Genomic DNA, 26,889 nt, shown 5'->3' on the forward strand with positions numbered 1-26,889 from the left:
ACAGCCTCTGTCCTTTGGTGCCACACAATGCCCCGTATCAATGCCTCATTTGCCTTCAATGGGCCAGCGAATATGCAGGACGAGCGCTCTACCTGAGTGAATGCTTCTTTTCCCGTTTGGTGAGTTACACGGTTACAGAGGTTTATGATGCAAACACTCACTATAACTTGATACCATGGGCTACAGCGCTTATAAGTGAGATCAGTACATGCCGCATCCTGCAAGCATGTCATAAAGCTAAATACATTCTTAGCCACTTAACATCGAATATCTATTTTGATAGCGCTCACACACAGACGAGCCAGACTGGTTTCCAGCTATGAGGCCTGGGCATGAGCTGGTACCTGGTCTGCCAGCATCACAGTGGGGCTGGGGGGACAAAGCTTTGGCGGTTGGAGGAGCAAGTGGCTGTGGGGGCTGGGGAGCCGGGAGTGGGGTGACGCTCAGGGCAGCAGGTACCCGCTGGGGAACCCAGAGTGGGGAAGGAAGGAGCCAGGCAGAAGATAGGTATCACCAGGGCTGAGGAGCAGAGATGGCTGAGAGCAAAAACTCTGGAATAGGAAGGGCTTGAGGTGGAGGGTGGGGAGGGGAACGGGTATCTGCCAGGGCTGGGGGCAGTGAGCAAAGGGCGCTCAGAGAAAAGGAAGGGAGGGGATGGAACTAAGGGGCCACTGGGGCAGTGAGACCGAAGGGAGAAGAGGGAAAGGATCAGGGGAGCAGGAGCTCCAGCGACCCGTGAGCAGAGCAGGGTGAGCTGGAGGGAAGGGCCCAGAGCAGCAGGCACCTGCGGAGGCCAGGGAGGGGTGAGCGAGCAAGTGGCTGCTGGGAGTAGGGGGGAGGCGCATGCAGCCACCGGCTCCAGAATTGCGGGAGTGACGTGCAGGAGCTGTTGGCATCATCGCTGATCCAGGCTCTCCAGTCACACCCTAGGCTTGACTCTCAGGTTCACTCCGCTAGGCACTCGGGCTCACGACACCTCCCCCAACAAGCTCTATGGGTTTGGGGGAACAAGCAATAAGAGGGAGGAGCCAGCCCTGGGGCCCAGAGAGGCTCCAGCCAGCAGGAACAGGAGCTGGTTCTGCAGCAGGGCCTCTCGGGTCCGGATTATGCCATCACATTTCTTTGCCCACTGAATGCCAAACGCCTCTCTTTTTGCCCACATGGAGTATTCAAAACTCACACGCCAGGGTCCCAATATCATGAGTGGCTCAAAAATCACATTTATAAAGAACATTAAAGGTGGGTCTCTGTTGGTTTGCCCTCTGATTCTGGGGTGCACTTGGACCCGAGTTTCAAGCTTTTTCCACAGCCACGAAGGCGAGAACTTCCTTCTTATTTGAAATGAAAACTGAGGTTCTCCTTTCAGAGAAAGGTTCTCCTGTCACCCTGTGACTGGCAGCCGAGGCTTTAGGAAAACCACCACATAACATGAGACTTGGGATCAAATCTTGAGAGTTGGTGACAGGGCTGGGTCCCCTGAGCTCATGAACTGTTTGCTCCAATCTCCTCCCCTTCACAGCCACTTGGCCTCAGCCTTGCTCCAACTGTCCTCCATGCTCCCTGAGCTCCCTCTTCTCCCCAGCTCCAGCTCCCTTCTATGGCTCATGGAGAAGTTGGTGCAAAGTGGCTAGATTGTGAATTTAAAGCACAGTAGCTTTTCCGAACCATATGGTCACTCTTATTCTGCGGTGAATGCCTTTGTGCAGGTTAAGTTAATCTGCTTTGGAAATGGATTAACCTAACCTGCACAAAGGCACTTTTAGTGTGGAATCAGAGTGTCCACATGGGTAGCTAGCGAGGAATCTATTCAGCAATAGCTATTCCACATTAGCTATTCCGGGCTTCTTCCCCATGTTGACAAGCCCTAAATTACACACACACACGCACTGGGGGTGGGCTGAGGGAGTTCAAACAGACTGAAGAAACACACTAGAGTCTTTAAAAAAAACCTCAGGACTTTTGATCTCATGGTGGGCAGTACTTAGAACCCCCCCTACAGACGTTGTCTGGACTCATCCACCAGTCCAGGGAAGAGGCCACTCGTGCAGGTACTGTACGCAAATCAGCAGGTCCAGAGGGTGTTTGCTTGGCTTGTAAACCAAGCCAAGCCAGACTTGCATGGGCCCCAGGTGAAGACTGGCATGCTGGATGGGCATGAGGCCATGTGGTTCAGAAGACGTAGACCAGAGGGGGGCAAACTATGGCCCGCAAGCCACATCCGGCCCGCAGGACCCTTCCCTCTGGCCCCCGAGCGCCTGCCAGGGAACGGGGTCAGGACAGGGCTTGCAGAGGAGCCAGCCCAACTCCCCAGCAGTGTGGTGAGCGGGGTGGAGGCTAGCCCCTGTCCCCTCCCCGCCTCCCTCCCTCGCAGTCACAGTTCCCCCAGCACCTGGGCAACGTGGTTGCAGCTCTGGCCAGGTGGCACGGCTATAGCGCCGCCAGACCTGGTGCTCCAGGGCAGCGTGGACAGGGGGAGTTGGGGAGCGGGGTGGGGGAGTTGCAGGGGGCAGTCAAGAGGCCTGGGCCCTGCTGCTGAAGACAGGGGCAGAGCAAGCCAGGGCCCCCCTCCAGCATGCTTGGCCCCTGTCCCCAGCATCCAAGCCCAGACAGGGAGCAAGCCCTGCCCAACTGCCAGGGAGAGCAGCCAAACGAGCAGGGGAAACACACAGGGAAAGGACTGAGTCCCCCTTTTCCCCACCCCACAGGTAACGTGGGGCAGGGAGAGCAGGGAGGGTTGGATGGGGGAGATCCAGGGGGGCGGTCAGGGGGTGGGGAGCAGGGGAGATTGGATGGGGCAGGGGTCAGGGGGTGGGGAGCAGCAGGGATTGGATAGGGGGCTGGCGTCCGGGGGGGACAATGGTCAGGGGGCAGAGAGCAAGGGTGTTTGGATAGGATGCAGGAGTCCCAGAGGGCAGTCAGGGGTGGGGAACAGGGCGGGTTGGATGGGGTTGGGAGTTCTCAGGGGCTGGAATGGGGCCAGGGGCCAGGCCACGCCTCGCTGTTTTGGGAGGCATAGCCTCCCCCAGCCTCCCCTACCCGGCCCTCCATACAGTTTCTGTACCTGATGTGCCCCTAGGGCCAAAAAGTTTGCCCATCCCTGGTATAGAATCTTTTCCCTGTCCCATAATAAGATGACTGACATTGGTTATTTGGTCTCGAGTATATTTCATAACAAAATAATGAACCAAAGTGTGGTCAAGCAATTGACTGTACAATTTATCAGCACTCTTCTGTTTGTGAGATGTCTAAGAACTGATCTTGTGAATAAGTTCTTGGTCAGTGTATCCTTCACAAGCCGTTTGTTGTGTATAATTGATATAAAAAAAGCTCACTCTGAGTGGCCATATAGGTGTGACAACATGGGAATGTTCTTAATGTTTTGTCTGAATATTGTGTGTGTGCCTCAGTTTCTTCTATGTGTTACTCAGGTATCTAGTTGGTGGGACAAGGGTGTGTGATCCTTGCAGAAAGGGCCGATGTGGTGACTGCTGACTGGCTGTCTGGGCAAAGAGACACTTTGTATCCTGACAACTGATGACCGGGGCGGGGCGCCCTCCTCTACAAGAATCAGACCCGGGTGTTGGAGAACAAAGTGAGAGGCCAGGCAACCTGTTTACCCGGGGAAGAGACAAAGGAAGGAGGCAGGGCAGCTGGTCCTGACTGAGGCTGGCTCCTGGTTTGGGACTCAGTGGGGAGAGCCCAGAGCTCTGGATTCCCCTTCCTCCCCGCAGATAGACTTTGCTGTAACTTCCTGCTTTCCGGGCTAACAAGATCTGTTCTACGCTGTGTTCCCGTCGAATAATAAACACTTGTTTTACAAAGCTGGCTGGGAGTCACTGCTGACCGCCAAGCTGGGTTGCGTGATCCCTTTGGGGGGCATGTAAGGCCTCCTCAGATGTGCCTTCCAGGTGGGCTCACTGCAGGAAGTTACGTTGTGAACAAGGGGGCTGAATGCTCTGAGGCCAGACCCAGGAAGCGCTGAATCCCAGGAGTGTTCTTGCCCTGTTGAGTGGGTGAGGGGGACACACACAGCACTAGAGACCTGCCTGACTTCAGGAGACTGTGACTCCATGACAATAGGTTACATGGGATGTCTCTGATCACTGACTCAGCAAGAGTTCACTTTCAGGATCAGGTTTCCGATGCTAATACCTGTGATTATGAATGTGAAATTCACGCTCAGTGGATACTCTGCAACACTTACCTAAAATTAACGGCTTTGTCATTCTTGCCAGTCAACTTATTCACTACATCATCTGTGAAAAGCAACCCCCAAAAGGTGCAAAACCAGCTAAAGCAGATTCATGAAAAATTCAAAGGAGTATTCATGGGAAATTGCTTGCAGTACTGGTAAGCAACAATCTGCCTTTCATTAGAATCCATGTACAAAACGAACAGTGGAGAGAGGGAAAGGTCTTCGGTGGCAGCATTACCAGTTTGGAGATGTTTCAGAGTCGCAGCCAGGTCAGTCTGTATCCGCAAAAAGAACAGGAGGACTTGTGGCACCTTAGAGACTAACCAATTTATTTGAGCATAAGCTTCCGTGGGCTACAGCTCACTTCAGTTTGGAGATGACTCTCAGGGTTGCGTGTTCACTGCATAAGACACAATCAGGGCAGCAGATCAGATGTCTCAGCCTCTGGCAGAGATTACAGCTGTGGCTAAGAACTTGCTGAATAAAGCTAAACCTGGTAACAGACCGTAATATGTCCCTCCTTTCCCCTCCTCTCTCTCCTGCCGCCACAACTCCAACTTCAGTGCGACGCATCTAACACATTCCTGGTCCACCCAACTAAAGCCTGACTCTGGAATTCCTTGTTTTACATTTTCTCTCTCTGCAATCTATTAAACGGAAAGCCTGGGCACAGACCAATAAGGAAGTGGCAGTGGTTTGCAGATTAATTTCCCAAGGTCTAACACAGCGGGGCCCAATAGAAGGTCGGTGCTAGCCACACGGCTAGCCACTCTTGTGGTTCTGAATTTTTCTTATGAGCCACATTATAAAAAAGCCACATGCATTCGCACAATTCCATAGCCTATTAGTCACATGTGGCTAGCGGCGAACGGATTGGACACCGCTGGTCTAACAGATTGAGAAATTGGCTCCACTGGCCTGAACCGATACTGTCGTCAAAGTTGGAAGTAGAAAGAGGGGAAGAGGTACAAGGTGGAAATTCACAACGGCATGCGTGCCTGCCTAATAGCTCCTCCCATGGTTTGAGGGGTGCTGCAGCCTAGCGAGGAACAGCACAGATCTTATAGGGATGAGGCTGCAATGTACCCCCCAGAATGAACTCGGTGTTGATTTCCTTCACTCCCTCTGGTAGCCTGAATGAGAACACCCGCAGCAAGTTGGTGAAGAAGATGAAGAGCTCAGTCTTTGCCAGCTGCTCCCCCAAACACACACGGTGCCCTGCAAGAACAAAGGGACAGTGATTGGGTGGGGAGGGGAGGGATTGGGTTTTTTTTCATTTGAAAATATGAATTACAATTGGATTGAATGTATTCTAATCCTTGTGTATCCAATCTGGTCAAAGCTCAAAGCTGGCAAAATCCTACTTCTCCCTGGTGGAAGAAAAACACCATCTGTGTAAAGTGGAGGCATTTAGTACATCAGAAGTTCTCAAGATCTGAGGGTAGGTCTGTGCACATGCAGCTCCATATATTCTGGCTCTGAAACAAACAGCTGTTGAGTAACCATGTAGGAACAGGAGATAAGGTCATTTTCCACATAACTGTTACTGTACGGTTGAGGATCCTATTTATTGCCTTCTGATTTCTAAATGCAATAGAATTATACTACTTTGTGTTCATGATTGGGAAATCCAATGCAGAATAATGATTTTTGCAGATTACCAACTGAACAATTCAAATCCATCACAAAATATACCTTCCTTTGTTTTGACAATTCTCATTTTAGTATTAATAAGAAGATAAAAACGGCCATTCGAGGCCAGACCAATGGTCCAGCTAGCATTCTGTAATTAAATCTTTGCTCAGAAATGGGGTGAGACGGCTGGTTTTTGTGTAAATTACAAGGTCTGAAGGTTAGCAGGGTCCCATTGCTAATCCATTAATTCACCCCTCACAATCAAACCCACTAAGACAGAGGGGGGCAAACTACGGCCGGCAGGCCACATCCGGCCCGCAGGACCCTTCCCTCTGGCCCCTGAGCTCCTGCCAGGGAGCGGGGTCAGGACAGGCTTGCAGAGGAGCCAGCCCAACTCCCCTGCAGCATGGTGAGCGGGGCGGAGGCTAGCCCCTGGGGCTCCAGGGCGGAGCAGCCAGGGGGAGTTCTGGCTGGGGGAAGAGGCAAGGACCAGGGGAGCTTGCGGGGGGGCGGTCAAGGGCCCTGGGCCCTACTACCAGGGACAGGGGCAGAGCAAGCCAGGGCCCCCCTCCACCTTCAGCATGCTTGGCTCCCGTCCCCAAGCCGACAGGGAGCGAGTCCTGCCCGACTGCCAGGAAGAGCAGCCAAACGAGCAGGGGAAACGCACAGGGAAAGGACTGAGCCCCCCTTTCTCCCACCCCACAGGTAACTTGGGGCAGGGAGAGCAGGGAGGGTTGGATAGGGGGTGGGGAGCAGGGGAGATTGGATAGGGACAGGGGCAGTGGTGAGCTGGAGCCGGCTCCCTAGAACCGGTTGTTAAATTTAGAAGCCCTTTTAGAACCAGTTGTTCCGCGAGGGAGAACCGGTTCTAAAAGGGGTTCTAAATTTAACCGGCCAAAAGTGGCGCCTTAGGCGCCGACTCCACGGGTGCTCCAGCCCTGGGGCACCCAAGGGGAAAATGCGGTGGGTGCAGAGCACCCACCGGCAGCTCCCCACCCCGGGCTCACCTCCGCTCCGCCTCCTCCCCTGAACACGCTGCCCTGCCCTGCTTCTCTGCCCCCCCAGGCTTCCCGCAAATCAGCTGTTCGCGCGGGAAGCCGGGGCGGGCGGAGAAGCAGGCCGCAGCTTCCCGCTCAGGCCCAGGGAGGCGGAGGGGAGCTGGGGCGGGGGGGGCGTGAGGAGGGCCGCCCACGTTGCAGCAGGTAACCCGTGGGGGGGGACGCAAGGGGCTCCCCACCCCAGCTCACCTCCGCCACCCTCGGCTTGAGTGTGAAGCCATGGCCTGCTTCTCAGCCCTCCCCAGCTTTCCGCCGAACAGCTGATTCGCGGGAAGCGGGGGGGCGGTGCGGAGAAACAGAGCGGGGCGGCGCGTTCGGGGCGGAGGCAGAGCGGAGGTGAGCTGGGGCCGGGTGCAGGGCAGGGAGCTGCCGGTGGGTGCTCTGCATCCACCAAATTTTCCCCGTGGGTGCTCCAGCCCCAGAGCATCCAGGGAGTCGGCACCTAAGGCGCCACTTTTGATGTGATCAGTGGGGGGAGCAGCCGCTCCCCCTGCTCCCCCCCAGCTACGCTCGCCCACCCCTAGGAGCCAGAGGGACCTGCCGGATGCTTCCTGGGAGCTGCCCCAGGTAAGCACCGCCGGGACAGGTGCCTCAGGTGCCTCTGGCTCTTAGGGATGGGGTGGGTATCCATACGGTGGCCCACAAGACCCTCCTGCCCGGTTCTGGGGGCAGACAGGGGAAGGGGGTGGATGAGGCCGGGGTCCTGGGGGGGGCGTCAAGGAACGCGGGGGGGTTGGATGGGGCAGGAGTCCCAGGGGGCGGGGGTGGGCAACGACCCCCTCATGGGGTGAGGAAGGAACACATTGTTAAGATTTTGGCAGCTCATCACTAGACAGGGGTCTCGGGGTGTGGTCGGGGTGGGGAGCAGGGGGGGTTGTATGGGGGTGGGAGTTCTCGGGGGCTGGAATGGGTGCAGGGGCCAGGCCACGCCTCGCTGTTTGGGGAGGCATAGCCTCCCCCAGCCTTCCCTACCCGGCCCTCCATACAATTTCAGGACCCAATGTGGCCCTAGGGCCAAAAAGTTTGTCCACCCCTGCAATAAGAAGCTTATACCCAGGACTGTCCTTAGGATTTATGGGGCCCTAAGCAGTATTATTAAACTGGGGCCCGCAGACCCCCAGAAAAAATCCCCTCCCCCTTGCTGACACACACTGAGCTTCATACGGAGCAGCTGCGGTAGCCTGGGGAGTGGGAGAGACGAGGCAGCTAAGGATACTGAGCCACCCAGCCCACCTCACAGCGATGGAGAGTCACAGTTCCCTGCAGAGACCCCCGTATCCTATCCCTCATGCAGAATGCGCCGGGCCGGTGCATTTGGCTCTGTGAATATGGCCCCTGCCTATGGAGGCTGCAGCACACCTTATCCCGGTGGTGCCCCAAATTTCTGGCCCTATGCAGCTGCATATGCAGCGTATGCCTAAGGACGGCCCTGCTTTTACCTGTCAATGCTCTTACCTGCTGAGAATGCTAAGAAAGCTTCTTTGTTCACAAAATTTCCATCCTGATCCAGGAAGTGATTTGGGTTGAACTGTCGAGGCGTCTCCCATTGCTCAGGGTCAAACAAGGCGGAGGTTAAATTTGGGAGAATAATGGTGCCCTGCAAGGGAAAATTTGACTCAGTTCGGTGTCTGTCCATCAGACAGATAGGTAAGGACAGACAGTTTTTAATTTTCATTTATTACCTTGCGTGGAAGGTCACCTAGAGAAAACCCTGTGTCCTCAGGAACAAATTGGGAGTCTGCTGGACAATACATTTCTATTTGCCCTTTTGAATCTGATGACAGCAGTCATGTTGATGGAAACACCAGCAACAGAGAGCCCAGTGCAAAAGTCTTATACCCAGAATCCTCCCTGCTTTAATATTGACTCCTCAATGGAAACAAAAAGAGTAATGTTTAACATTTTTAAGCCATTGCTTTAAATTGACAAAGTTATATTTTTCTGATGTTAAAACAGCAAGACACTGACAAGAGTTCAATGGGCTGATACAGAATTTGAAAAGCAAGGACATTCAGTGTGAGATTTATAAATGGAGAAGAGATACACAGTCCAAGCCTTCTTTCTGGCCAAGAAACACATCAAGTAGGATGTAGGAGGGGGAATTAAAGGTGGCTTAAAGTCACCTTTGAGCTTTCCCTATTCTTGGCTCTGCCCAAAGCATAATGTTGCCAAGGCCCCTAAGGGACATACTGGCACCTGAGAATAGCCAAATCACAGCAGACTTCAAGAGGGGTCACCCCGAGCTCTTTGCTGATTCTGTAATGTTTGAGGAACTCCCTAAAGTCAGAGATATTTCCCAGTGACCTCATCCATCAGCTTTATTATTTAGGTGTTGGAAGAAAGCGAAGGAGCTGTAAAGCAAAAGAGAATCAGGTTCACTGTATATGTGGACACACCAATTATTTGGATTCCTGGTACATTGGCCCTCTGATGGAAGGAGGGGCTATAAAGATAGAGAATGGCTCTGTACCTTTTCAATGGGAAAGCCCTGCAACACGGTGTCTTTTACACATTCTCTAGGAACTCCCACGGCAACGATGCTGCTGTAGCGCTGGATCTCATGGACCACGGCGTAGGTGAACGGCAGTTCCTTCCGATCCTCGTAACTGATTAATTTGGAGGGACCCAGCACAGCGTCCAGCTCCTTCTGGACTTTCTCTAAAGAGAAACATTAAGGATACATATTTTGGGGGGGGGGGAGAGAGAGAGAGTGTGTGTGTGTGTCTCTCTATATCCCGGATAGGGTGACCAGACAGCAAGCATGAAAAATTGGGACACTTTTCTTTTCGGGGATAGGTATAGTTGCCTATATAAGACAAAGCCCCTAATATTGGGATGGTCCCAATAATATCAGGACATCTGGTCACCCTAATCATGGAGCCTTTTCTTTTCCCTGGCTGGAATCTTATTTGAATCTCTCCTTTATTGCTGGGTTAACATTAGTGCAAGGGGAAAGCCCTGCCAGCAGGACAGATGTAGCAACTAACTGGGAGAGATTATCAGCACATTCCACAGAGACCCAGACAACACATGGCTGAAACCCAGTGTCAGGGCCAAATTTGGCCCTGGTAAAGAGCTTTTCCCTTTCTTTTCTCTGAGAGAAAGACTGATGGTGGGGGCAGCACCCTCAGTAACTACTCATGGCCATGAGTGCACTGTGTAGATGACCTCTTGAGGTCCCTTCCAGTCCCACGATTCTATGATGTTTGCTTCTGAGGCAGCCAGGAACAAGGCTGCTGCACAGGGAAAGCTTTCTCTAGCTTTGTTTCACAGATTAGACTCCTGTTTCTATGCCGTGCCCAGCACCTGTCCCATACAGTTTATTTCAGGTACTGAGAGAACAACACAGTTTTATGTGAAGTGGGATCAGCTGGGAGTATAGCTTAGCAGAGCAGGAATTCAAAATGTAGAGCAATCAAGACATTATCTTAGCTGGAAACAGGAGACCTCTAGTGCTAGTAAAGTGCAATGACATTCACAGATGTAAAGTAAAGAAGCATCCTTGCAAGATGAAAGCAATAGCTGGGATATAGAATGGCAGCCAAAGGATTCAAGGCCCCCCTTTTGGCCATGCATCTGAATGATGTTCCTGTTTATAAATGAAGGATGAGAAGGCTTCATAGCATTGCCCTTTGGCTTGAGCAGATAGCCAGTGTGCAGGGCCTCGCTGGTCGTTTCCATTAGGAGTAGCTGATTATACAAATACGGTATTTCTTTGGTGCAATCCTGTAGATTTGCAAGTAATGTACACCAAGTCCTGTTTCCCTGAACACATAGGATCAAAACAGAGGCAGTTTCCCTTGCTCATAATTTCCACGCTTGCCTTCCCTGCCAGCACTCTGACCACTCCAGCACTCTGACCAAAAGAAGCTCTTTCTTTGCATCCACTCCAGGCCATGCTTTTACCATTGCTCTCCGATTTCTCCTGGCTTTTCTCACTGCTTTCTGCTTCTGACAAAAGCCCACAGACACAAGCCAATCAATGCACCAACCTCCACATGTTCAATCAGTTCCCAGGAATCCCCTCTTATTCACCCAGAATTAATTCTTGCTCCGCTGTTCCATGTGGCCAGTGCTTTGGGCAGTGACTTCTCTTGTTTCAGCTATCTGACTCCATAAAGGAGTTTAATGCGCTTCTTTCAGTTGGCCAAAAGGAAAGGCAGCTGGCACACCCAGCAGCCTCAGCAAGGTCTGTGATTGCCTATAGATCAAAGCCACACTTGCTGGCAGCTACCAACACCCTCCAGCATGACAGTGTGAATGAAATGCAAGTTGGTGTTCCATCCTGGAGGCAGAGATGACCTGTGCCTGCCAATAGTGGGTGGGGGAGAAGGAGTGAGGGCAGCCAGCTTTAGCAGTGTTACTGAGCATGCTCAGTACAAACCAAACAGCAAATCTGAGGGTGGGGGGCATGTGACCCCTTATCCCCCCAGGCCCCACCCACACATCACCTCTGCCTGGAAGTGAAGATGGAAGGGACTGAGCAGCAATAACTGAGAGAGATACTTGGGAAGTACCATCTGCATGTGCTGTAGGGGACACTAGTATTTAGTGAATTAAAAGTCCCGCATTTGCGCAATCACAAAGACAACTTTACCAGCTAGCAACTCTGAAAGCACGTCCCCGGCCAGGGGCATGTTCCTCATTGAGGACCATAACTACAATAGCATGTTCCTCTAAAGGAGGCCTCCACACCAGCATTACCCTGTTCCTGGCAGCACCACCACACACTAGGACTTGTGGCCCAGAGGGACACCTGAGAGTTAGACTGTGTTGCAAGGCATGCTGGGAAGGAGGCAGCGTATATAAGTAGCTCCCTTCCTTCATAACAGAGAGAGAGGGTGACATGATTACTGACAGTCTCTTCAAAGGACCTTGAGAGAACCCGTGTATAAAGTCAGATGGCTGGAGAAGGAATCCCAAGGAGGGATAAAATGTTTAGATACTTGTGGCTCAGGGAACCACTGGGAAGAAGCAGCCCCAAGTGAGTGAAGTTTGTTTGCGTTGGGACTTTGTGGTTTATTTGGACGTCTGAGTTTATCTGTGTAAGCAGTGTCAGGATGAGCTCCACCCTGACATCTGGTGGTGAGGTGCGGCAAGTTGTGGAAAAGAACTTCAGGGGCCGATCTCATTTGCATAGGCACACCCACCACGCCTAGAATGAGACCATAGCTGCCCAAATGGTCACTTTGGCTGCTGTGGGATCCCCAGTGTCTCTGTTATTGGGGCAGGAAGAATAAATTGTTATTACCCTGATTATGGGAACTGTGCTTGGAACTGTACGTGGCCTTTTGTTATGATGGAGGGATTCACCATCAACTAAGTAGCACTCGCTAGGCAAGGGTCATGGGTTCCAAAACTGTGTGAATGGAGAGAGGCTGGGGACAAGTATTAATACTTGGTGGCATGGGCCCCTTCGTGAGGGCCTTACATGCTAATTGCACTTCCTCCTCTCTCCACTGTGGAATATCAGAGCTAATTTTGATTTCATTAGAAGTCTAGTTATAGGCTGCTGAGCTCACTTTGGGCTGACAGTGCACCAGCACTGGGGCTCCCCTATTATAAGCTGAATTCACCTAAGAGCTGAAATCACTGAGTGTTGTGTTAAGTAGTGGGGGAGCCTGAAGATATATTGTGGAGCAGTTTGCGGGGCGGCTGGTGAAGCAGTTCGACGCAGCGCAGTGTGTGGATGGCAGGAGCTGCTTGTGGGCCGTGGAGCTGAGTGAAGGAGTTCGTGGGGCGGCTGGCGGAGCGGAGCGCAGCTGAGCGAAGGAGTTCGTGGGGCGGCTGGCGGAGTGGAGTGCCGCTATGGAGCGGTCAGCTTCAGATCACGTAAGGTGCCTCTTACCCCTGTCCCATTTCCACCCAGGTTGGGAGGTAAAGCTCCGCAGATAAACTTTCGAACTCTGGGGCTGCCCTGACCAGGGACAGAGACTTTTGGGGCATTGGACTTTTGGGACTTTGGGTGATTTGGGGTTGCTGGACTCAAGAACCAAAGGGAAAAGGGCATGCCCCAATTTGCCTGGGGTGGGTTTTTTTGCTCATGGGTTGTGTTATGAATCCGGTTGGTGGTGTTTCCCCAACATAATGCCACATTGTTTCTCTCTGTTATTAAAAGACTTTTGCTACACTCAGACTCTGTGCTTGCGAGAGGGGAAGTATTGCCTCTTGGAGGAGCCCAGCGGGGGTGGTATATATTGGTCCCAGGTCACTGGGTGGGGGCTCGAGCCGGTTTGCATTGTGTTATTGGAATGGATCCCCTAGATATTGAACCCGGCCCTTGTTGCTGCCAACTCTGACGGGCAGAAGGGTTACATCTGAATGAAGCACCAGTATCTTGTGGAAAGGTGATAGAGCTTGGCTTGAGAACCAGACACAAACTGTGGAAAACCCTACATCTCTAAGAAGCAAGGGGCAGTGGGAGGTCAGAAATCAAAGCGGGCTGACTCAAATCTCAGTCCAGGCATCTGCTTCTATATCAGGGACCCATCTTGGAGCTGCAGCCACCAACTGCCAGTTTTAGACTTACAATCACCTAATAAAATTGGGCAGAAGTGGGTACTTTCTACATAAATGCACGATCTTATGTATGGTGCACCCCCTCACCTTGGATGTCTGGGTAAGCCATCATATAAAGCACTGCCCAGCGCATGGTGGTGGTTGTGGTTTCTGTGCCTGCCAAGAAAAGGTCGAAAATAGTCTGGACCAGGTTGTCTTCATCAAAGGTAGAATCAGGGTCAGCTTTGCTCTGCAGGTGACAGTCAGAGGTTTGAGGTTAGGGTGCAGAAGGTAGGACAATCTGGGTAATAATGAGGGTCACTCTGTTCTGTTTTGATGCCCAGCAGTGTGCAATGTCTATAACTTTACAAAACAAAAAAAACCTGTATTTTTAAAAGAACACTGAGAAACAGGAATGAGGATTTCATCCCTCCATGCTCCTTCATCGTTTCCACACGCCATGCCCTGTCACTCAAGCAAGAGGTGAAGAAAAGTTTCTTTGCTTCCAGCATACGAGTTGCAAAATCCTGCTCATCTGAACTGTTCTGTGTGACAGATAGTCCTGGGCGGTTTAGTTGGGTTGTTTGCATCTGCTGGCAGAATCTCACAGTGCCAGGATTTGTCTAATTATTTTGCAGTTAACATTGTTCAAATTCAGAACTTGATAGGGCTCGAAAAGACAAATGCAGAGTCTCCTCTATTTGACTTGAATCCAGAGGAAGCTCATGAATTTCGTGAAGTGCTGGGGGGATATCTGTGCTATGACCAGCGAATTATATCTCTGACTTTCTTGGGTGGTAAAAGGCAGGGAAGAGGAACTGGGGGCATGGTTGGATGTGACTGGCAGTGCCTCACAGAGGGAGACATTCTATTCGAGGCCTGACACGCTGACCGATTAGAAAATGGTCCCTAGTTGGGGTAGATAGTGAGGCCTCCTCGGTGCTGTGGTAATAATAAAAAAGTAGATCTGGCCAAAAAAATATTTTTTTCCAGATAGTAATTTTGCTGACAAATGGATCTTTTTGGGCACCAAAACTATTTGTGAATTCAGGTCAAATTTGGTGAAAAGTTTCAGCCAAAGAAAGAAAGGGGGGTGGGAGGGGGGGAAAAAAGACAAGAAAATGAAGGATGGTCTAGATATTTTGACTTTTTGTTTTGAAAACTAGTTATATTAATTTTAAAGGGTGCAAAACATCCCAAAACAAAATGAAAAACTGAAAAATAAACCATTTTGTGTCGAATAAAATGTTTCATTTAACCCAAAAATAATTTTTGTTTTCAGGTTTTCATTTCTTTTTCAGCCTAAATGGATTTTTTTCCCCCCCAGAGTTTTTGGTTTGGCCCCCAAACCAAACAATATCAATTATTCGCTCACTTCTGTAAGGCAGTGCAAAAGTGAACTTGTTTAGGATCTTTCCATCAGTTTTTTCTCCATGTGATAGGGCCTATTTCCAACCCTGCTAGGCATTGTTTTCCATGTGCAGTGTTGTTGTAGCCAACAACATTTTCATTTTCAAGTGAAAGTTCATGAGGCCTTTTCTCAATCGTATCAAATATTTGATCCAACGTGTTCCTTGAATCCAATAGTTTTGTGATTCATTCAAAAAGAACAATGACGTTTGTCTAGTACGATGTATATTTTAAATCCCCATTCTATTTACTACTCCCAGTACTGATGTCTCTGAGCACTGACTGCAGCATATCTTTCTCCTTACTGTTAATTCCATGATATTATTAAGGGTTTAAATTACACTTACTGTAATTGCTCTCTTCCATCTTTTAAAATCTCCTTACCACCTGTTTGCTTTTTTCCCATTACTTTGATATCACCCAGGTCTCCATGGCAATTTGTTTGGGTCATCATTTCTAAGTCTACATTCACATAATATTAGGGTCTTGGAATTTTTTTAAAATAAACTCTTCACAGATTGTCTATAAAATCAAAGAACTTGATCCTACTTCCAAAAAAGTAATGACTTCAATGGGAGGAGATTAGAACCGTAAAATCATATGAAACATTTCAGAGGGTTCTTTCCCATGTTATCCTGGGGAAGTTTGTGTTTATACCAGAGGACAGCAGTGAAGCCCCAAAAGCACAGTCATCATATACAGCACAGACACTTACTTTGTCTATCTGAGCCAGGTAGAAATCAATGAAATCCTGGGGTTCGTCTGGTGACCCACTCTCTTGGTGGCTTCTGAGCTCCTTTCTTGCAAAAGACCGGAGAAACTCTTGGCAATAGAATGCCTTCTGGTGAGCGCCTGGGAGATGATTCATGAACCAGGGGAAAATATCATACAGCTGTGAGAGAGGCACAAGTGAGATGCTTTCATTCGTTGCTTTTAACAAATTCATGGTGGGTCTCTCAAAATGTTAAAATATCCAGGTGAAATTTAGCCAGTGAGATCAGTGAGTTAATTACTCAGCAGGGTACATTTTCAGCATCATGTGCGGGGATTTCAGCCTCAGTACTCCAGTTGGTATTACTCGGACATATGGCTAAAACTCCATTGTATAACGTTTGGAAAACGTAACCCTAGAGTCTAGGGAGGAGAACCCTTTGAGTGTAAACAGAGACAGATTCAGAAAGAGAGGCTCTGCGTCAGCTGTCTGCTTCCTCTGCTCTGACCGAAAAAGCCCTATGGGGCCAGAGAGTCATTTCTGCCACGATATCCTACTGCCAGCTGGAAACTAATTCCTGCTGTTTGTTAGCACCTCGAGTTCTTTCAGTCATTTCTGCTTTTCAGCTTTCTGACTCTGATTAAATACTAGATATTGTATTTTTTCCTTGACAAATTTGCTTGTATTTAATAAAAAGAAAAGGAGGACTGGTGGCACCTTAGAGACTAACAAATTTATTTGAGCATAAGCTACTCTGAAACCTTGTATTTAATGTCAGTTTATCAGTCTTGCCCATATCACCAATCTTGCCACCCCCAGCCCCCTGTATTATCTACTTGTTTTCTCAACACTCCCCTTTGTATAATCTACAAAGGTAATGTGTACTTAAAATCTTTTGTTTAGATCTTTAACAAAGAGTACATGGAACAAGATGGAACGCTGCTCTTTGCAGCACCCCATTAGATATTTCTCTGCACCTCAATGCATCGCTGTTCATTTTTGCTTGCTATACTTCACTTACATGTCAGTCCATTTGGAATAGATTTTTCTAGCAAGCTTTCCAGAGGCACTGAACGTGTTCCTGAAGTCTGGGGAACAGGTTCTGCCCCCTCTTGTGGTCACACAAGTGACGGGAGGATTCAAGGCCCTTTTCAACTTTACTCCTCCCTACTGATCCACTCCTGTCTATTATCATGTTATCTGCCTCTGCTAGCAACGCCAGCCTCAACCACCGGTTTATCGGCTTCTCCCAAAGCAGCCCTCATGCTTTCTTTCATGCCACCTCTTACATACAGGATACCTTCCCCAAGGTAGTCCATAGGGCTATCACATTCTGAAGGCCCACTTCTAATCTGATACCTACAGGAAATTAGCCCAGTAACATTAAGTAGGGGCAAAAGTCAATTGTGATGGAGACTGCTACACTTATGATGGTCAGAAGCGCGGTGGAAGTCAAAAGTGATGGGTCTCCATCCTGGAGCAATTATAAGGGGCAGGAAGATGTAAGGCGACCGGATGTCCTGATAATATCAGGACAGTCTCAATATTGGGGGCTTTGTCTTTTATAGGCAACTATATTCCCTCCCCCCCCCCCCCAAAAAAAAAAAAAAAAAGGTGTCCCAATTTTTCACACTGGCAATCTAGTCATCCTAGGGAGATGGCTGCTGAGGGTGGATCAACAGCCAGGCTGCAGACAGAGGGGGAGGAGTTTCTCCAGGAACTGTGCATCTTGCTCTGTTGAAGAACTGCTTTTGCTTTTCCTTCAGGAGCAAGAAGAGGTTTCAGGACTGATAAAGACTGGCACAGAACTACTTTGACAAGCAGATCTCCTAAATCAGTACTGGAGCATCACAGTGTCAGACTGAGCCTACTGGACCTGAGGTGGATCTAGGCAATGCCCACAACATATGGGAACCCTCAGGGCTTTCTTTGCACTCCCTTTTTTTAAAAAAAACCAGAAAAGGCGATCGACTAGCTGACAATCTAAGTAAGAAAAAACAAAAATAAGTCCCCAAAGGGGCCAAGAAAAACTGATGAGGGACATGCCAAGGCCACTGAGTGCAATCTGGGTTCACTGCCTGTTCCGAACGAACTAACGGATGGATGGGTGGATGGAATCACTGCCCTCTTTATACCTTGGAAACCCAATGCTGTAGCTAGACGTGTGGGTGAAAGGCTCTGGCATCAGGGAAGCAGTGGGGGAGGGCTTCAGTGTCATCACTCACACAGGCCCAGAATACTGGACGTTCCGGTACTTCTGGGAATGGTGTGGGCCCAGCCCCGTTGGTGTGACCCCACCCCAGCTGGCATGACCTCACACGCACAGTGCATCTGGGAGTTACCCTGTATGGGAGGCAGTGCCATCTGTAAGTGCACCCAGCCCCCACGGGTGTGACCTCAAACACACCATGCATGCAAGGTCATGCCAGAGGGGGCAGAGTGGCACACTCTTAAAAATGGCATCCCCCATCCGATACTGGACAAACCATGTCCAATTTGGTCGTAGTACCAGATGGGGGACAGATCACCCCAAAAGAGGACTGTCCAGTTCCAAACCAAATGAGTAGCCTCCCTAACTTCAGCAGCTCGCCCCTGCAAGAGCCTTACCTTGCTGCCAGCGTCTTTCCCTGCAGGGAGCAGCCCAAGTCCTTCCCCATAGCCAGTCTTTCCCTGCAGCGGGGAAAGGCTCCAGCTGCAGGGAGGCAGTGGGACACCACACTGCTAAAAACAGCAGTGTACATGGGGAGGCAAGGCTTGGGCGCTGCATACAGACCCACGCTTTTCAGGTGTGTCTTTACTCTGCTGCCCTAAACTGGGCCTTCACCAGAGACACTGCTATTCTTACCCATGCAAGGGGGGCTATGCTCGTATGCACCCTGTGACGTTGCACTCCATAGGATTTTATAAAAATATGCTAATGAGTGTGAATATAATGTAACTGGAATATGCTTCATGCAAAAGGTCTCTTGTAAGGTATCGTTACAAAGCTTATAATCTACTGAGTGTGTTCGTCCTATTTGTATGAATGTATCATTTTTATATCTGAAACTAGAAATATGAAATATAACTCTGAGGTCCTACTGTAATGATGCAAAGGGTGGGCCATTAATGGTCGTTTAGAATCTTGATGGCACCCATTGACTAGGACAATTGGCTGTAGATGGTTTATTTATCTGCAAGCCTTCTTGTGGACGTGGGGGCCAGCCTGTGGGTAATGAAGAATGAGGTCTTACAGGGACATGTGACCATGTCACCTAATACTGAAATCCATCTTAAATATGGTGCTTTTCCGTTTAGAAAAGAGAGAGACAAAAGATTCCCACCTTGGGCCGAAGCTATAAAAGTGGGTAGAACAGAACAAAGGAGGCGGCAGTCAGGAGAAATCCCCTAGCTACCACCTAAACTGGAACAAAGGACAGTAACTACGGGGGTGTGAGTGATTGCTGGACCCAGACTAGGAAGGAGTCCAGTCTGCGAAAGCTTATTGGAACATTTCTGTGGGTGAGATTTCATCTGTATTCAGTTTCCTACTGTATTAGGCTTAGACTTGCGTGTTTTATTTTATTTTGCTTGGCAACTTACTTTGTTCTGTCTGTTATTACTTGTAACCACTTAAATCCTACTTTTTATACTTAAGGAAATCACTTTTGCTTATTAATTGACCCAGAGTAAGTAATTCACACCTGGGGAGCAAACAGCTGTGCATATCTCTCTATCAGTCTTATAGAGGGCGGACAATTTATGAGTTTACCTTGCATAAACTTTATACAGAGTAAAACGGATTTATTTGGGGTTTGAACCCCATTGGGAACTGGGTATCTGGGTGCTGGAGACAGGAGTACCTGCTAAGTGGTTTTCAGTTAAAGCCTATAGCTTTGGGGGATGTGGTTCAGACCTGGGTCTGTGTTTGTAGCAGGCTGGCATGTCTGGCTCAACAAGGCAGGGTTCTGACGTTCCAAGCTGCCAGGGAAAATGGGCTCATGGGTAGTCTCAGCACATCAGGTGTCAGTCCCAAGGGGGTTTCTGTGACCCAACCCGTCACACACCCTACATGATGCCGAAAGAAGCAGGCATTACAGATGTACCCTAAAAGAGACTGGAAGCCACAGGCAGCTTCATCCCACTAATGCAGCGATACCTCACGTCCCCCCTTACCCTTGTCTGCGCCCCCCCCTCCCTAGAGCCGGGGCCAGGAGCAGGGATGCGGCTCCAGGAGGGGGGATGGGCCACAGCTGGGCGCAGGGCTGGGAGTGAAGCCAACACCCGGGGTTGGGGCCAGGAGTGGAGCACAGTGGTGCTCCTATCCCACCCCCCGTGGGAGCTGGCCTGGGCCCCAGCGGTGCCCCCTAATATTCCTCCATTCCCCCCTACAGGGGCACACCCCACAGTTTGGGGACTTCTGCACCAATGGGAATATGCAGAGGCCGCCTCAAAGAGGAAGTTGAATTTTGGTTTCTGCTTTCTTGATAAACACAAGGAGGAGCCCACCTTTGCCTATGAGCCAACAGCATCTCACTGCCAGTCAGCATCTCCAGACGGAGCTGCTCTCGGCTTTGCACCAATTTGTCCCTGAACCACCATGCCAATGGCTACCGTGATTCTCTGCCAATTCCTATCTGTATGACCAGCTGAGAACTTGCATCTGGGATGGAAGACAGTCTGGGAGAAGAGAGAAGGTTCCCAAGAAGGAGGCAATCCAAGGCCAGCTGCTATTGGCTCCATGCGAGAGCACTGACATGGCCTGCCTGTTAGAGGTCAGAAGCCCTTCATCCAGCCTGAGATAATGGCACCCACGCCCTAGAAGCTGGCCCAATGCCCAAGTCTGAATTTTTCTATGAATTTTCATGTAGTTTTCTACATGTTGAAGCTTCAGGCCTCGTCTCAGCCTAAGACAAATCAGTGAGACTGTCATAGGCATGCGGGGTGTAACATCTGGGTGTGCTTCAGGTCTTCAGACTGCAGCATACGATGAGTGCTGAAGAGACCCCGTACCAAGGTATCCAGGAGGGGAGGCTGGGCACTGACAGTTTGATAAAAAGATGGCTACCTGGAGTTAGCCAGCTAAGGCTGTGTTTACACTATGCACCTTTTAGCAACACAGCTGTGCTGCTGCAGCCGGGCCACTAAAAGGTGCCCAGCATAGCCGCTCTTTGGCGGCAGGAGAGCGCTCTCCCGCCGACACAATAAACCCTCCCCCAACGAGAAGCGGTCGCTTTGTCGGTAGAAGAAAGCACTGTCCACACCAGCGCTTTTCATCAGTAAAACTTGTGTCGTTCGGGGGCGTGGGGGTTTCACGCCCCTGAACGACACAAGTTTTACCAACAAAAGTGCAGCATAGACAAAGCCTAAGATTCCATTTACTCCAAAAACCTGAAACCTTCTTTAATCCGGCATGTTGTACACCAGCCCTCACTAACTGTATAATATATAGTAAATTCCTCAATGTAGAGATCTCACTTCCTTCTTTGTTGGGTGAGAAACCTCGCTTGCTTTGGATACTGATAAAATAATGAGAACCGCTTGTACGTACTCACCATCTCGGTGATGCTGCCTCCAAAGTTGACCAAATAATCATTGCTTTCAATCAGCTGGTGGAAATTTTTGTCCTCAGTGGAAAAGCGATGGCCAAACATCACAGCCGCAATCACGTTTGAGACCGAATGGATGATGGGGAAAGAAGGATCCAGGGGATCTCCTGCAAAAATAGTGATCAGAATTCACATTAACGTTTCCAACACTGCTCCTCCCTCCCCCTACTGAGAGAGGAATCCTGCGCAGGCCACTGAAGAGGGAGGGGGAGAGGTAGCAGGGCTTTCTCAGTTTGAATGGGTTTGATTCTGTGGAACTGGGGGGTCAAGCACTCTCGATGGACTCATTGCCCAAAATGAGTTTGATATAAGTAGGTTCCTAACTCCATATTTAGACACCAAACTAATTGTGGTCTGATTTTCAAAGGTGCTTCGGCAGCCCCCAGCTGTCTGCCTCTAAACCCAGACCAGTTGGTGGTAATGATGCCCGATAGGAAAGGTTTGGCCAACTTTTTGCTGGAAAAGTCCTCAGGTTTGAGGTCCTGCTGGATCACCTGCTGTGTTTGAATGAGCGGGTCCAGCAATAGTCAAGGCTGCTTTTTTATGTTGTCAGCTGTTGTAAAGCTAGTAAGGAGCCTGTGACTGTGCCCTGTCATAGTCTGCCCTCCCTGCATTCATCCAGGGCGTGATCACTTCTCGGATGGATTACTGAACTGCACTCTTCATGGTATTGATCCACTGCTCGATGGAAATGGTAGGGTTGTCAATAATAATGCAGAAAAGGCAGAAGTATTCAGCTAATATTTTTGTTCTGTATTGGGGGGGGGGAATGAGAAGATGTAGTCATATATGATGATGAAACATTTTCCATTCCAACAGTAACTCAGGAGAATGTTAAGTAGCAGCTGTGAAAGTCAGACATTTTTAAGTCAGAGGTCTTGATAATCTGCATCCAAGACTTCTAAGAGAGCTGGCTGAGGAGCTCACTGGACCATTAATGTTGATTTTCAATAGCACTTGGAAAACTGGGGAAGTTTCACAAGAGTGGGAGAATGCTAACGTTGTACCAATATTTTAAAAGGGCAGGCAATTATGTGTCTGTCACTCTGACATTGAACCCATAGATATCAGGCAAGAAAGGGGAGCAGCTAATACAGGACTTGATTAATAAAGAATTAAAGGAGAATAATATAATTAATGTCAATCAACACAGGTTTAGGGAAAATAGATCCTGTCAAATTAACTTGATATCTTTTTCTGATAAGATTACAAGTGTAGTTTGCTAAAGGTATTAGTGTTGATGTAATAAACTTAGAATTCTGTAAGCCATTTGACTTGGTATTGCATGACAGTTTGGTTAAAAAACAGGAACGATACAAAATTAACACAGCACACATTAAACGGCTATAAAAATGGCTAATTGATAGGTCTCAAAATGTAACTAAATGGGGAATCGTCACTGAGCGTGTGTTTTTCTAGCGGGGTGCAACTGGCATTGATTCTTGGCCCTACGTTATTTAACATGACTAGAAAAAAAAACAAACCATTCCTCATGAAGTTTGTAGATGACAAAGATTGGGGGAGTGGTGAATAATGAAGACAGGTCATGATCATTTGGGAAGGGAAGTGCACGCAAACCATATGCGTTTTAACATAGTGAAACGTAAACGTATACATCTGGGAACAAAGGATGCAGGCCATACTTACAGGATGGGGGGCTCTATCCTGGGAAGCAGTGACTGTGAAAAAGATTGAGGGGTTGTGGTGGATAATCAGCTGAACATGAGCTCCCAGTGCAATGCTGTGGCCAAAAGGACTAATGTGATCCTGGGATGCATAAACAGGGGAACCTTGAGTAGGAGCAGAGAGGTTGTTTTACCTTTGTATTTGGCACTAGGGCTACTGTTGCTGGAATCCCATGGCCAGTTCTCGTGGCCACAATTCAAGAAAGATGTTGATAAATTGGAGAGAGTTGAGAGAAGAGCCACAAAAATGACTCAAGGATTAGAAAACCTGCCTTGTAGTGATAGACTCAAAGAGCTCAATCTGTTTATCTTAACAAAGAAGGTTAAGGGGTGACTTGGTTACAATCTGTAAGTACCTAGATGAGGAACAAAGATGTAATAACAGGCTCTTCAAACTAGCAGACAAAGGTATAACAAGATCCAACAGTTGGAAGTTGAAGCTAGACAAATTCAGACGGGAAATAAGAGGGGTTTTTTTGTTTTTTGTTTTAAACAGCGAGGGTAATTAACCACTGGAACAATTTACCACGGTTCAGGGTTGATTCTCCACCATGGCAATTTTTAAATCAAGATTGGATTTTTTTTAAAAGCTTAAAAGCTCTGCTCTAGTTCAAATAAAATTATTTTGGGAAAGTTCAGTGTCTTATTTTATACAGAAGGTCCGACTAGAAGATCATAATGGTCCCTTCTGGCACCGGAATATATGAACCTATGAATAGGGCTATAATTGAAGGCTCCAGAAATATCAGCTGGTGCTGAACCACTTCCTTAGCAGTGGGTCTTACAAGGAGCACGTCCCACATATGCTCCATAGCTAGTACTGGACTCCAGCTTAGTTTCAGCTAAAATTCAAAGTGTTAGTTATGACCTGTGAAGTTATTCATGGATTGGTTCCTGGTAGAGCCCTGCGCAGGACGACTTTTAATTCTGCTCCTGCCCTGCAATACTCACTCCCACCCACTCCCGCTATTGTGGCAGCAGGTCCTGCAGGTCTGGTGGGATCCCAGTCCCGCTGCAGGGCTCTAGTTCCTGGCTACTTTAGAGCCTCACTTATGTGTGTTCAGATTTATCTTAACATAAAGCACTGGTATTAACTCCGCCCATACCTAGCCATCTGTGGCCTGGAATTCTCTCCTCTTGCTGGCATGACAGAGACACGCGTCTGGAAGTGAAAAGGCCCAGCTATGCTGGCAATGATGTACCTCTCTCATTCATAAAGTACTCCACCAGGTGACGGGCCTCCTCTTGGATTCGGTGCTCCAGGCCTTTCTTGCCCAGCCCCAGGTTCCGTAGGGTCATCAGCCCAAAGCGTCTCTGCTGCTTCCAGGTGTGACCACTTGTGAAAATAATACCTGAGGCCATTGAGAATTGTTGTTTATATAAAGCAAAATCCTTCACATAGTAACAGTTAAATCTAAAATAAATTTTCTAACAGGAGAGGTAAATGCAGAAGAATGTGACTCCTAGCTGAACTCCTTTATCTGGCCACAGATGTGATAAGGCTTGTGACAACTTCAGAAAAGTACTTGATGTCGAGGGTTTTGTTGCTCTTATAAGAGAAATAGAAAGTGGGGCTTCAAAAACTCAGGATGCAGTTTTCGTAAATCATTTGTAATACAAAACCATGTAATTCTACAGCTGGGAACCCACACCAGGAATTCTAGAGAGGAGGGGAATTTCGTTGGGTGAGATTTGCTGCAGTGCAAGGCATGACTAAAAGGGCAAGAATGGTTGTGTTTGAATGACAGTGCAGGGATCTGACCTGAAGCCCAGCAGGTGAGAAGATCCTGCCCAGGTTAAAAAGCCATCACATTAGATGACTATGACAAAACTAGTACTGTGTAAAGCATATGTACAATGGGAGTAATGCCAGCTGATGTTCACATTCCTGGCTGATGCTTCAAACAAACTTATTAGTCAGGATTTTGCTCCTCCGTTCTATTCAGTGGCTGTTTGCCTCATTGATTAGTATCAGAAAAGTCACTTTTGTAGTGATTTTAACTGTTTGCAGCAGCATTCCCATGGGGAGATGACTATGGAAGCAGGGAGCAGCCACACTTAAAGGATCATGTGAACTTACTTTTTCTGTATAGTTAATAAGGAAAGAAAATGTTACCCTTTCCTCCGGCCGTTTTCCGAAAGAAAGGGGTTGTTGGCCGGCCAGAGACGTCTTCAGAGCGGACAGTCAGGCCATCCTTCACAGTTGGGAATCCATTCAGTATGATGATAGGAATATGTCCCATCCACAAGGTGAAGATGTTGCCATAAATCCGTGCCAACTAGAGACATCATCAGTGCCAGAAAACCACAAGTCAGAAAAACTGTACACAATGAATCAACCGCCCAGCTTACTCCAGGACGCTCTCTTGGGGGTGGGAGGGGGTGCTGTAGAAACATTTGTAGTGAAACCCCGAACCATGGCGAAAGACGAGCTAAAGTCAGAAAAGCCTCATAGCTGACTGAGATAAGACCATACTCTCTCATCCAACAGGATGTCTCAGCAGCTGTGTCATGGGGATGCTATTTAAATGTCTTGTACGGAATGGGATTAGAATTACCTACAGGTGAGTTTCACCTCATGATGGACAGACGTCCCCAGGAGTAGAATGGCTTGTGCCTTCCAATTAAGGGGACAATTCTGTGGTGTCTCTTCTAATACCTTGTGTGTAAACATTGCATATAAAACACACCGAATAAAGGTGGTAACTGACATGCTTGGGAGATTTATTATTGTTCCTTGGAGTCACAGTTTATCAGGGTTAGTTATATGCGATAATGCTGGGCAATCTCATGCATCTCAGTCTTCCTAAGTACCCCTTGCAGTGACCTACCTCTGAACTCACTAATAAGCATATCATTTTCTCCTTTAGAGCTAACAGCAAATTACAAACAGCCCAGTGCCCAGAAACATCCCCATTAATTTATTTCCCCATCAGAATCCTAGAAGATTAGGGTTGGAAGAGACCTCAGGAGGTCATCTAGTCATTCCTCTCACCTGCCCCTGTTTTCCGAATCCTTTAAAACAACCAGATCTCTTGGCATGTTATAAAGGGACATTCACTCCAGAACTTGTATAAAGGGCAAATTTCTGCCTAAGGCAGCTGGTCATTTGCTGCCTCTCTCTTTGCAATAATTTCTGTTGTTGGTGTTTGAAAAAGATCTTTCTGTCTCGCAATGCTCCTTCCTTCTGCCTGATGAAATTGGGTGTGTTCCAGGTTCTTACCGTAGAAGTGAATGCAATGCCACCTACTGAGCATTAAGGCTTCAGCGAAGAATTGAGCTGGGAAGGAGCGTAGCCATCCCAGAAACAAATACTTTGGATATGAGCAAATGTAGCAAGAAATACTGAAGGAAACCAGGCGACAGTTGAATAGATTGAGGCTGAAATTGTCTAAGTGCCTCAATAAATCCGTATTTAACACCTGCAGCTCCCATTGACGTCAGTGGGACTTGGGGGAGCTCAGCACCTCGAAATATCATCTCACTTTATCTAGGTAGTTACATATACATTTAGGAGCCCACTCATGACCTACCAGGGTTTGGGGACCCCCCCCTTTAAGTCAATTCTTTTTGCTGAGTCAGGAATACTTCGTTCTCATTCAATCTTCTGCTCAGCAGATGTCATTAAATTCACACTTTCATCACTAACAGGTAATGGAATTTATGGCCATCGTTTACTATCCCATGCACAAGCCAGATGAAATGTTATTTAGCATGCAGAAGTGCCTTATGTGCCGCCTTTTGCTAATTTTATCATTTACTTGGTTATATTTGGACACACACTCACAATACCTTAATAAGAGTCTCATGCTGGCGTTTGAAATCCATCTGCCACATGGTGCCGATGAGCGGGAGGGGAGTTGGTCCAGGAGGAAGCCTGCTACATGCCCACTTCAGTTTCAGAAATTGCACAACAAAGAGAGAGATGACCAGAGTTACTAAAAACTCACTTATCCCCAACATCACCCTGCTGCTCTATCTGTCTGTCCACTTTGTGGTCAGGTCTGAACTCTCCCTGTCTTTTTTGAGGTTCCAGCTCTCCCTAAATAGGCTTTAATCCCCTTCTATCTACCTCTCTCCTTCTCCCTGTGATTCCCTGCTTTTATAC

At 48.6% G+C, this 26,889-nt stretch overlaps 1 protein-coding gene across 1 annotated transcript; it reads right to left on the minus strand.

Annotated features, from left to right (window-relative positions):
* Positions 1 to 4,160: 4,160 nt before the first annotated feature.
* LOC140916856 (cytochrome P450 2J6) lies at positions 4,161 to 26,854 on the minus strand. The gene is made up of 9 exons (XM_073358745.2): positions 26,574 to 26,854; positions 24,898 to 25,060; positions 23,984 to 24,133; positions 21,043 to 21,203; positions 15,512 to 15,688; positions 13,495 to 13,636; positions 9,359 to 9,546; positions 8,344 to 8,485; positions 4,161 to 5,413 (listed from the first exon to the last, which is right to left on the minus strand). Exons 1-9 carry the CDS (start codon positions 26,742 to 26,744, stop codon positions 5,235 to 5,237), a joined length of 1,473 nt encoding a protein of 490 aa, XP_073214846.1. The 5' UTR covers positions 26,745 to 26,854; the 3' UTR covers positions 4,161 to 5,234.
* Positions 26,855 to 26,889: the final 35 nt, after the last annotated feature.

The sequence above is a fragment of the Lepidochelys kempii genome, chromosome 9 (genome assembly GCF_965140285.1).
Source record: "Lepidochelys kempii isolate rLepKem1 chromosome 9, rLepKem1.hap1, whole genome shotgun sequence".
NCBI lineage: Eukaryota > Metazoa > Chordata > Testudines > Cheloniidae > Lepidochelys > Lepidochelys kempii.

What these genes read in the sequence shown, in the direction of transcription:
- LOC140916856 (XM_073358745.2), bottom strand. Translation starts at nt 26,744, where the DNA reads ATGTTGGGGATAAGTGAGTTTTTAGTAACTCTGGTCATCTCTCTCTTT. An exon ending in GTACTTTATGAATGAGAGAG is followed by an intron (nt 21,204 to 23,983) that starts GTACATCATTGC and finishes CTATTTTTGCAG; the next exon opens with GAGATCCCCTGGATCCTTCT. An exon ending in GAGGCAGCATCACCGAGATG is followed by an intron (nt 15,689 to 21,042) that starts GTGAGTACGTAC and finishes CCTCTCTCACAG; the next exon opens with CTGTATGATATTTTCCCCTG.